We start from the raw sequence: 12,935 nt of genomic DNA, 5'->3' as shown, positions 1-12,935 counted from the left end.
AGGGCCACCGAAAATGCATGCAATTACAAATAAATCGCAATTAACGACCAGACAACATGTCGCCATTTCTATAATCTCGCGAACACTATTACTCATATCGATTGTTAATTTGGTATTCTCGCCGTTTTCCAGTGAACACCATTTCAGTTCTTTCCCCGCGGTAAATTAACCATCTTGCACTTGACATGTACTTGGTTTGCTGGTTTACAAGTACTCATATCTAAACAAGGCATTAGTTTCGCTTTTTATATATTTTGTTTAAAAACGCATTACTGTATACGTATCTTTAAACGATTTCTACGTGAATTAAAAAAGCACATGTATTTAATTTGTCATCATGTTTCTATATTTGGAGTTAATAAGTTCAACTCGCTTCATAATATTGTATGAACAGTGCATGTACATAACTGTCAAGTTTTATGCCTGATTAGTATTGCGCGACGAAAATTCCGGTACGAATGTTAACAGATCGTTATATTAAGTTTTCGCGTAAATTATTTTTAATGTTAGAACATGGAAAATGACAACATATATAATCCAATGAGATTTTTTTTTCTTATATCACTTTCTTTGCGAAAAGTATATTTTTAAAGAAATTTAAAATTTAATATTATTTCAATTATATATAGTAATCGTTTTTCACACTAAATAGTTATACACATGTGTCTTACAAGTGGCAATAAACGCTAATTGTTAAGACAGTTATTGATAACAGTTTTTCCATTATTTAAAAATGACAAAGCTGTCATCATTATCTTCAGACTTAATTATGCGTATTAAGCACTGGGGAATAACATACACTGTCGGGGATTTTCGAAACATGCCAATATTGAAGTGTACTGATTTTATCTAAACTCACACATCATGAAAAATTGTTAAACGGCACAGACTGAAAGCATTCCTATAATCATCATATAAGTAATAATCATATACATAATTATCAATGAAAAGGGTCCCAAGCGATTGTTTATTTTTTCGAATCCATACAAACAATGTGTGTTGAACATGGCGGTAACAAAAGCTGGATGGATCACACACTCAACTACACAACACAAAGAACCCATCATCCAAATGTCAAACCACTCACAAACGGATGGTATGACGATTAAATTCCGTATTTCCGGGGAAATTATACTAATATCATAGTTGACCTTATATACTGACTGTGGTGATCACTTAGTTGTCACTTATTTTTTCTTGACAATGACGCACATGATATATCATTTTATGACAAAGTTCGAATCCATCAACAAGTGTTTAATGAAAGTCTTATTGATTTCAGTTGACAAAGATTAATAAATTAATATTCAACACCACTGTTATATTTTATTGGAAGCAAAGTAATAAAATCACAAAGACCACACTCAGTCGATAAAAAAATCAGTAAAATGAATTGAGGAGCATTGGGTATAAAAAAACTAAACTACAAGTTTCACAATTTACAGTTATTGCAAACACATTTCAAAACATACAATTACGTAACATAACGATGAAAGCGTTTGTGTAAGCAGCTACATTAAATATACATGTATCTGTTTGAGTAAAGAATGGAACCCATTTAACCGCTTATACAAAACACAGATCATTGGGCAACTTATTGAGCCGAATGTTCAACAGATGCAACATATTTAACAACATTTATATAGTTTGTGTTCTTCGTTTAAACCTCCAAATCTTTCGTGTAAATTATGAGTTTAAACTGTTGATTAAAGTTGTTGGTCTTATTATAGTGCAAACCTTAATCAGTAATGTGTAAACAACACCTTAAGTGTGTTGGTCAAAGTCTAAACGAATAAATAGCACCACTGTTTTATGTTAACCTTTCCATTGACAACATAGAATGTACCTTAGTGATCTATAATCACGCGTAACATATAATTGTTATATAATATCGTGTGTATAGGGTTATTTATTACATATGTTTTTATCAACATCTATTAATAACTGCTGACTTGCAGCACAGGCGATCAACGTGGACGCAATAAGTTATAAGTGATTAATCAACGCAATAATTAATAATTGCCAACAAGGCAAAATCTCATACTATTCGTTAAAGTAACTAATACATGATATCCCGAAGAAACAGCGAATTAATGGTGCATGCTTGTTTTATTGTGCTTAAGATTAATCTCTAGTTGAACTTAAACTGCACAATATACAACCTGAAAGAGGCCCAGGATACTTTAAAATTAACAACAGCATCTTATTAGATACACAATACCAAACACAAATAAAACAGGAAATATGAAATACTGTTCAAAATAATAAAGACGCAAACCCAAACACCTTATGGGAAGTAATTAAAGGAAATATACGTAATACAACAATTAGATTCACATCATTTAAACAAAAAGAAACACACAAACTTGAAACTGAAACCATCAAAACCATTGAAACACTTGAAAAACAATTGCATCAAACAAACACAAATGATACCACCGACATTGAAAATGAAATAACAATAAAAAAACAAATATTAGATGGAATCTATCATACACATCTCAATGGAATAAAACTAAGAGCGCGTGCACAGCATGTTGAACACAATGAAAAAAACACAAAATATTTCGCAAACATTGAAAAACGTAGAAGTGAACAAAAAACTGTACACAAATTAGTAGTCAATGGCAAAGATATACCAAACAGAACTCAAATACTAGAAGAACAACGTTTATTTTTCGAAACCCTCTATAAACGAAAAAATGTTGAAGATAACACCCTTTTTAAAAATACACATCACGCTTTAAACCAGGAGGAAAAACAACTGTGCGACGGATTGCTTAATGAATATGAATGTGGATTAGCCCTAAAAGAAATGCAAAATAACAAAAGCCCAGGATCTGATGGCATCACAATCGAATTTTATAAAATATTCTGGAATGATATAAAAACACATCTAATTAATTCACTTAACTATTCATTTAACAACGAAAACTTAACTACTCTACAAAAACAAGGTATTATATCACTTATTCCAAAACCTGGAAAAAAACTTAGAATCGTTATCAAACTGGCGCCCGATTAGTTTACTAAACAATGATTATAAAATTGCAACTAAAAGTATAGCAAACAGAATTAAAAAAATATTACCATCAATAATTTCAAAATCTCAATCTGGTTTCATAAAAGGACGCTACATTGGTGAAAACGTTCGTCTTATCCAAGAATGCATCAACTATTTCAACAATTCAAATAATCCTGGTCTAATATTCTTTGCAGACTTTGAAAAGGCATTCGATTCGCTTGATCATTCATTTATGTTCTCTTGCTTAGAAAATATGAATTTTGGCGAAAGTCTCATTCAATGGGTCAAACTATTCTATACCGATATTAACAGTATAATCATAAACAATGGCTTCTTTTCAAACAGTTTTAACATCGAACGAGGGGTTCGCCAAGGATGTCCACTCTCATCATCGCTATTTATTATTTGCATCGAGTATCTATCACATCACATCCAATCAAATAAACACATACAAGGCATATCACTAGAACCTGACGAAGAAATCAAACAATCCTTATTTGCCGACGATGCAACTTATTTTTTAAATGACAATTACGATTTTTTCCATAACCTAATAGAGTCGCTAACCCTTTACGGAATGACATCGGGTCTTAAACTAAACAAAAGTAAATGTACTGTGCTACGAGTAGGTAAATTAAAACAAAGTAATGTCCAATATAAAAAAGAAATTAAATTTAATTGGACATCCGATGAAGCCACAACGTTAGGAATTACTTTCACAAATAATGAAAAGGATACAGTTCTTAAAAACATACTACTAAAATTACAGAATTTCAAAAACTGCTTAAAATCATGGCATCATCGTAAACTTACACTAATCGGAAAAAACACAGTATTGAAAACGTTTGCACTTCCTAAATTAATATATGTATTAACCGTTCTCCCAAATCCACCAAATGATGTTATTAACGATATAAAATCAGCAATATTTAATTTCATATGGGACGGTAAGCCTGATAAAATAAAAAGAACTCAGTTAATTCAATCTGTAGAAAATGGAGGTATCCAATTAACAAACATTGACTCATTCTTGAATGCAATCAAATGCAGCTGGGTTAAAAGATACCTAGATAATACCAATACGAGTAAATGGAAATTGTTGTGTTTGGGTAAACAAACGAAGTGAAACGCATATAATTTCAGTGGCTACTTTATTATCATTCAACGATAGAAGCGATCAATGCCTAACAACTAACTAACCAGATCAGAGGTTAACATGCAGTTATGAAGAACATGGGGCGGTGCGTTGCTACGCTTCATTTACAAGTAGGCGTGGCGAAGCGGCATTATCTAAATACACAACAATTCTCCCCTTTTAATTTCATTGATCATACATGTAAATAAAAATGAACATACAAACACATGCGTTTACATGTAAATATCAATGTACACAATTCTAACAATTATAATGAATAATCAATAAAACCTTGAACATTTCAAGTTCATGACCTCTTAAGTAAGCATGACCTTTTATTCATTATAGCATGCAATCAAAGAACATTAGTGAGCGTTCGAATTCGACACAGGTTGTAAAAACAACTGAGGATCTGTCTTTCTCTCCTGCCAACTAAAGTTAATGTCTGTATGCCACTATAAAACGTAATTGGCCTAACATTAAACCATCAGTGTCATTAGTACTGCAGGCGTTCGGGCGGTCTTCTATTGCGTAATGGATAGCGTCTTTCTGGCAATCGTAAATCCGTATCATTACAACGATTATCCCGGGACTCATTTATTTCCATCGGATTCGGTGCCGGCTGAAGTTCACTGACTTGTGTTCGCGGCATTTAAAGTAGTTTCTAAGGGTGTGAAAACAGGTACATTTATACCACAATACTTCTGCATTTCCGACGCGCGAAGCTGATCAACATGACGTTTCCATGTCATATTATTCCCGATATCTACTTTGTATAATAGTGGACCATCTCGAGAAACTATTGACCCAGGGGTCCATTTTTCCCTTGAAGTAGGTCTGAAATCTCGCGCTAAGACACGTTGGCCTAATTCGAATTCGCGAACTTTTCTATTGTCAGCCATTGGCAATTGCATTTGACCATTAGTGACTCGTGTCTGTGTGTCGGGTATCATCAAATCAAGTTTACTGCGCAAATTCCGACCGAAAAACAGTTTTGCAGGAGTTTCCCCCGTCGTACAATGTGGCGTATTACGATATGCCAACAAGACAGAGTTGATCTTCAAATTGAAATCGGTGTTTTCATGCATTAAAGCGCGCATTGCAGATTTGAAAGAGCCATTGAACCTTTCCACAAGACCATTTGTGCACGGTTTTGCTACCGCAGTTCTTATATGACATATCCCGTTTCTCTTCATAAACAGAGAAAATTCTTCAGATGTAAATTGACAACCATTGTCTGATGCTAATTGCTTGGGCAAGCCGTATCTTGCGAATATTGTACGCAATTCTTCAATTGTTCTTTCAGAAGTTATCGATTTCATTTCGATGACTTCTGGCCATTTCAAATGAGCATCTACGATAACCAAAAACATGCGTCCAAGAAATGGACCTATGAAATCTACATGTATTCGCTCCCAACTTGACGTAGGCCATTCCCACGGTTGTAACTGAACTTTCGCGGGCGATTTCTGTTGCATCTGACACGGTTCGCATCTTTTAACCATGTGTTCGATGTCAGTGTCAATGCCAGGCCACCAGACGTAACTACGCGCTAGTGCCTTCATTTTAACGATACCTGGATGGCTGATGTGCAATAAATCAAGCACACGTTCGCGCATCTTAATGGGAATTATAACCCTAATGCCCCACATTAAGCATCCGTGGTGAATCGTCAATTCATTTCGTCGCGCGTAATAGCCTTTCAAAAGAGGGTCATTATCATTGGTATTCCAACCTTGTTGTACTTGCCTAAATACACGTGACATAACGCGCTCCCGCCTAGTTTCACGGCTGATTTCCGCGCTCGTGACCGGAATTTGTTCTAACTGAGAAGTGTAGAACACATCTTCAACTGAAATTTCTTTACCCTTTTCCTTTGACGGCGCGGGTAAACGCGACAATCCGTCCACATTAGTATGCATTTTAGTACTTTTGTACTGTATATCGTAATCGAATCCAGAGAGAAATATAGCATATCTCTGAACGCGCGCGGCAGTCGTTGCCGGAATGCTTTTGCTCGGGCTGAATATTGAAGTGAGGGGTTGGCAATCAGTAACCAATGTGAATTTTCTACCATAGAGATATGGGTAATACTTTTGTACTGCCCAATAAATTACCAATGCTTCCCTATCGATTTGAGCATATTTCATTTCAGTTTTGGTAAGTGACCTTGATGCGAACGCGATCGGCTTTTCTGAGCCATCTGGCATAACGTGTGACAATATACCGGAAATACCGAACGGTGAGGCATCCGACGCGAGCCTAACCGGAAGTTCCGGGTTGTAGTGTGTAAGAACAGGTTCCGTAATGAGAAGTGTTTTCGACTTTTCGAACGCGCTCTGGCATTCTTTTGACCAGACGAATTTTAGATTTTTCTCGAGCAACGCGTTCATGGGCTTTGTTACGGTCGCGAGATCTGGCAGAAAACGATGGTAATAATTGAGTACCCCGAGATATACCCTAAGTGATGTAACATCACATGGAGGTGGTGTATTCAATACCGCCTCTACTTTATCCTGACACTTCCATAAACCTTGTTCGTCAATTTCATGACCACAGAATGTAATCCTTGGCACGAAAAACTCACACTTGTCCTTATTTACTTTAATTCCATATTGCTGTAACCTACACAACACCTTTTGTAAGTTATCCAAATGCACATTATCACTTTCACCAGTAATCACCATATCATCCAGCATGCACTGCACCCCAGGGATTCCTTGAAGAATTTGGTCCATTGTGCGTTGCCATATAGCTGGAGCAGAAGAAACCCCATATAGCATCCGGTTGTAACGGTACAATCCTCGGTGGGTGTTGATCGTTAGCAACTCCTTGGTTTCGTCCTCGCATTCTAGTTGTAGGTACGCTTGTCGTATATAAAGCTTGCTGTATTTTCGACCATTTGACAGATTGGCGAAAATGTCCTCGATTCTTGGGAGAGGATATCTATCAACCTTGATTGATTGATTTACGGTAACCTTAAAATCACCGCATATTCTCACATCGCCGTTTCCTTTTACGTCAGGAACGATCGGTGTCGCCCATTCACTGGTGTCCACTTTCGAGATGATTCCTTGACTCTCGAGACTGTCCAGTTCTTTCTCTATTTTTGGCTTAATAGAGTACGGTACCGGCCTAGCCTTTATGAATTTAGGCTGAGCATTTTCATTTAGGGTGAGCCTTGCCTTTATGCCCTTCACCTGTCCTATACCGTCACTAAACACGTCTTTATGTTTGTTAAGTATAGAATTTAGACGTACCTTCAGGCCTTCCGTTGTCACAGAGTTTACGTTAAAAAGTGTGTCCCAGTCCAGTTTGATGTGACTCAGCCAGTCCCTTCCGAACAGTGCAGGCCCATCACCTTTTACGACGCAAAGTCGCATTGTTCGCGATTGTCCATTATAACTGACATGAACCATAACTGTCCCTTGTTGCTCTATGACATCGCCTGAATATGTCTTCAGTATGGAAAAAGCAGGATCGAGCTTCATATTTCCGAATCGTTTTCGGAAATCCTTGTTTGATATGAGGGTAACTGCTGATCCTGTATCAAGCTCCATGGGTACCTCGACATCGTTAATCTTCGGCTTAACGATGAATTTCCCGTTGTCTCCTTTGTTCACAGTGTTGATCACTGAAACGTTTTCCTCCATACACTGCACCGACTTAAGCTTCCTACATATAGCCTTTATATGTCCCTTTGCTTTACAGTGATGACAAACTGCATCTTTCAGTCTGCATTTCTCGGAGGGATGGTTAGTTTTCCCACAATGGATGCACTTGGTGCTCTCTTTGGCATGTTTGTGATGCTTCCATTTCTTAGGTTTTGTTGAATGTCCAACTCGATTGACAGGCACATCGGCGGCTGCCGATAACTGTAACTCGGCGGCGTCCTTATGTGCAGCTTCCATGGCAAGCGCTATTTCTATAGCATTTTGCAGTGTCAAATCAGCGATTGACAATAATCTTCGCTGTGTTCCTGCATCTTTAAGTCCACAAACGAACCTGTCCCTTAAAGAATCGTTCAAGTTCGATCCGAACTCACAGAATTCTGCCAACTTCCGAAGTGAAGTTACGTAACAACTCACACTTTCGCCCACTGCTTGTTTCCTCTTGTGAAATCGGAATCGTTCCGCGATTATTAACGGTTTCGGGCACAAATGAGTTTGTAAAAGCTGACAAAGTTCCTCATACGATTTCTCGGACGGCTTTGCTGGTACGGTAAGGTTCCTTAACAACCCGTACGTCTTTTCACCGAGGAGTGTTAAAAGTCCTGCCACTTTTCGTTCATTATCGATGTCATTGACCATAAAGTACTGTTCAAGTCGTTCCTGGTAGGAAGTCCATGTTTCGACATTGCTGTCATAAGCGTTAATGTTCCCAATCAGGCCCGTTGCCATTTTGTGTTTATATCCAGAATTTCACGCACAATCTTATTAAACGGATAAAATTCTCGAAATATAATCCACAAAGTTTTATCCTCGTCGCCAGTTTGTTGTGTTTGGGTAAACAAACGAAGTGAAACGCATATAATTTCAGTGGCTACTTTATTATCATTCAACGATAGAAGCGATCAATGCCTAACAACTAACTAACCAGATCAGAGGTTAACATGCAGTTATGAAGAACATGGGGCGGTGCGTTGCTACGCTTCATTTACAAGTAGGCGTGGCGAAGCGGCATTATCTAAATACACAACAGAAATTATTCTACCAGAAAATCCTAAAAAAATATGGTGACTCCTTACTCTTTGAATGTAACATCAGCAATACTATCTTACATGAAATTGCAAACGAAAACATATTTCTGTCTGATGTTCTATCAGCGTGGAGTGATGTCACTCATAACTTAGAAACCCAAACCAGCAGTAAAACAATTTTATGGAACAATAAAGACATAACTTCAAACAATAAGACGTTTTTCTATAAAGACTGGTTTGAACGAAGCATTAAATATGTCGACCAATTATATGACTACAGAATTAAGGATTTCTACTCTTTTGATAATATATGCTACATATACGGAATACCTTCAAATAATTTTCTGAAATACTACACACTAATCAAAAGCATACCCATACATATTAAATCTGAAATCAATACAAATAATACACCATGTACTCAAACAACATTTGTAGAAAACATACTTGGAAGAAAAAACAAAACAAATAAAATATTTTACACACTACAAATTAAAAACCCTACAGAAAACTCCAAAATCCAAAATAAATGGCAAGTCCTTTTTGGAGAAAATGAACTTAATTGGAAACACATATTTACCATGCCATATAAAGCAACTATTGAAAGCACACTGAGAAATTTTCAATATAAATACATCCAAAGAAATATAGCTACAAATAAATATCTCTTTAAATGCAAATTATCTAACTCAAATCTGTGTGACTTCTGCAGTGAAAACATTGAAACTATAGAACATCTTTTTTGGGAGTGCAAACACATCCAGCCTATTTGGAATCAATTAATATCTTTTCTTGAACAACATCAACTAAACGTTAAACTATCTTTCTTAAATATAAGTTTCGGAATTAACTCATTGAAATCAATAGACTGTAATAATATTGTGAATTTTATGGTCATATTGATGAAATATTTTATCTTAAACATGAAGTACAAAAAACTAGTACCAAATTTTAATTGTTTTGTCCATAGTCTTAAACTAAAAATCCAGATTGAGAAAGAAATAGCCCTCAGTAATGACTCATTACAAATCTTTGAACAAAAATGGAATCGGATTAAATTCTCATAATGTTTTGTCCACTTATATACATTCACTATAATGTTAGCTTATCTCTCTAAAACAGCTATGTTTATTTATTTAATTTTGTCAATCTGACAAGATCATTGTGAATATACAACAAAACACACAAGTCCAGCATGCTTTCTTCCGACTTTATACAACTCATCTTTTTTCACAACTATTCCTCTGTTGTTCTTTTCTTTTCTCTCTAAAAAAATATATATTAGCATATCTTGTATAACATGTTTGAACTTTATTGCTTTTTACAATCACTATGTTGTATGATCATATACATGTTTACATGGTATGTATGATATTGAATTTAAAAAAAAATGACAAAAAAAAAAAAATACCACTTAAAACACTTTCAAACTTTTAGTTCAAAACGTAACGTTAAGTGCTAAATGAAATATTAACATCAAAGGATTAGCCTGGTAAATATTGTCCAACTTCATTGCTTGTGACATTTAAGAAAACACATTTTCGCTTAATAAGGCTGTCAACTGACATTAAATTTATATTGTAATTGTTCTGATTCATAATGGTATTAACTATAATGCGTTTTCAATTCCAGTGGAGCTTATCAACCGTTATCAGGCCGCAAAGTTCATATGGTACACCAATTACAATTTCAAGATTTGTGTGATGACATAGTAACTTTCTCAGAAAGTGTTGCGAACGTCTTAGTACAGCAGGAGGTTGCACATAACTTGGGCTTTCTGTCTATAATTTTCTCGCAGTTATCTCTCTTTGAATATGTATAAAATACGTTTTTTTCTTAAATATTTAGTCCAAAGTTATTAACAAACATAAATATTATCGGACAGACGAGAAATATTTATACGAACGATATTAAGTCCCCGTTGACACGAACCAGTCCCACGTTTCACGTGACAATTTACGACTTAAAACTGGAAGCATAATTTGTAATGATTCATGGGTAGCTTGATTTTGGCAAGAGGTTTTACCCCAAAACTAAACTGTTTCATGAATAGTTGGAACCATAATAACACTGCAGTAAATTTTGACACACTTACTCGTTCAATGTGCATGTATACTACCGTATTTTATTCCGATTATTTCTGTATTTGTTTTTTTTTTTCATTTAATCTTGATAATGAATATGCCTAGTCAAACAATGCAATATAATATCCTGCAGTGCCATATAAAATCATTCAATATGTAAAGTGAATAATGTAAAGTGAATAAAACTTGCCTTCTAATAAGACTTATCTTTAATCACACTGATAGCATTGGAAAAGTTCAAAGGTTCAAGTTCTAAATCAAAGTAGAAAATGTAACTAGGTATTTCTAAATAACAAATCCGATCCTTTTGAATGACATTACGTATATAGGATGTAGTGAATTAATCAGAAAATAGTTATGTTTACCTTAATGAGCACTATTCTATTTCGATTTTTAAACTTTGTAGACAGCTGCTTACGATTTCCTAAAGAAATCAACGCTGCTGTTTTCTTCTCTTATCTTTAAAATGCAAGCAAATGTAAAATAAAGGTATGTACGTTTAAAGCTAAATATTTCGAATTATGTTCGATATCAGATCTTTTCAATGTTTCACCCATATACTGAAATAACTATCGCATTAGATGACGATTTGTTTCGTAAGGATACAATAATTATAATACATATTAACTTATTTTATTGGAATCAACGTGATGTACCTTGTACAATAGACTGGGATTGCAACACAAACGATATAGTGAGTAGAACGGATGAAACAACCCGGAGCAATGACAATGTTTGCAATGATTAAAATCTTTACATGAAATGAAATGAAACGATTCGAACTTAAAAGACAATACATGTTTTAATTCAAAGTAGCATTTAAGCTGGTTTATTGCTACTAAGTTTGAAACAAGAAGCAAATATTATTTATTAACATAGCGCTTGAAAAAATCAACCTTTGTACTTTGTGTCACATGTACATAGCACTAGTTTTTAGGGTTTATGATACCCATGTCACATGTTGACAGTTTATATTTCCATATACGGCCCGTAGTTTTTCATTTAAGATGATGTCATATCGTTGAAGTAAAAATAATTCACGTTGATGCAGGAGACAAAATGCACTCAGTCATAGTAATTGGTTACAATGCTTCTTACTAACCCACTACGGAGTATTACAAGGTCAGACAATTAGTATTGGGCTAACTTCTACTATTCCCTTGTTTTTTTCACAGTCGCTTGATATAAGAAATTTACAATGTACGTAGACATACATGCGACAAAAACTGCATCTACGCTCCTTGTATGTATTGATTCAGAAAGTTATCTCGAATCCTAGCACTACGTAACATTTGATGGATTGTCATTTCGAGGATTTGTCATTTCTGACGGCTCCATCTCAAACCAATTACCACGACATACATCTTGGGTGTGTGTTTGATAGCCTGATCCCACTTGCTGTGCATGGTGTATCAATCATGATATGTTGAGTTGCCGATTGTTATCGGAAACCTCATTTTATAGAATAAGCATGAAACATTCTAATAGTTAAAAGAATTAAACGATAGTTTTTGTTTCGTGTTTAAGATGTAAGCCTAATTAAGCAAACAAAATGTTAATTAAACGATACAATGCATCGCCACTGTTTACAATCAGGATTTTTTCGGTATTGATATTTTTAACTTTGCAATTTAAAACGTCACTTTGATTACTATGTCTTGAAAATATTCGAAATTTCAGTAGGAAAGAACATACCATACATATTATTATTCGAATACGTGTTCAGAAACAACAGTTTTCGTTTATCCAGAAAAGTTACAATTTATTAATAACAAGTACAAAAGTGGATTTCATTGTATAGGTAATACATTAAAAAAGGAACCTCTTTTTCAGTTGAAGAATTAAATAAATTGAACAATGCGAACATAATTTTATTAATTGCACAGGGGTGACAAAGGAAAATATTTTTTTTAAATATTGAATGTCTTGCCCTACTCAATAAATTATCAATCCCTTTTTGCCCTTATTATTACAACTTAAACTGAAAACAAA

The 12,935-nt window shown here is 34.9% G+C and overlaps 1 protein-coding gene across 1 annotated transcript in view; it reads right to left on the bottom strand.

Annotated features, from left to right (window-relative positions):
- The window catches only part of LOC127869726 (uncharacterized protein K02A2.6-like), a 30,547-nt gene extending 22,476 nt beyond the window's left edge, over positions 1-8,071 (bottom strand). Inside the window, exon 1 of the mRNA XM_052412383.1 lies at positions 6,397-8,071. Coding sequence (XP_052268343.1) covers positions 6,397-8,071 — 1,675 coding nt within the window. The remainder of the gene's footprint in view (positions 1-6,396) is intronic.
- Between the last annotated feature and the right edge of the window lie 4,864 nt (positions 8,072-12,935).

This window comes from Dreissena polymorpha, chromosome 2, assembly GCF_020536995.1.
Source record: "Dreissena polymorpha isolate Duluth1 chromosome 2, UMN_Dpol_1.0, whole genome shotgun sequence".
Classification (NCBI taxonomy): Eukaryota; Metazoa; Mollusca; class Bivalvia; order Myida; family Dreissenidae; genus Dreissena; species Dreissena polymorpha.
The sequence above is the reverse complement of the archived record's forward strand: the minus strand, read 5'-3'. Positions and strand labels throughout refer to the sequence as shown.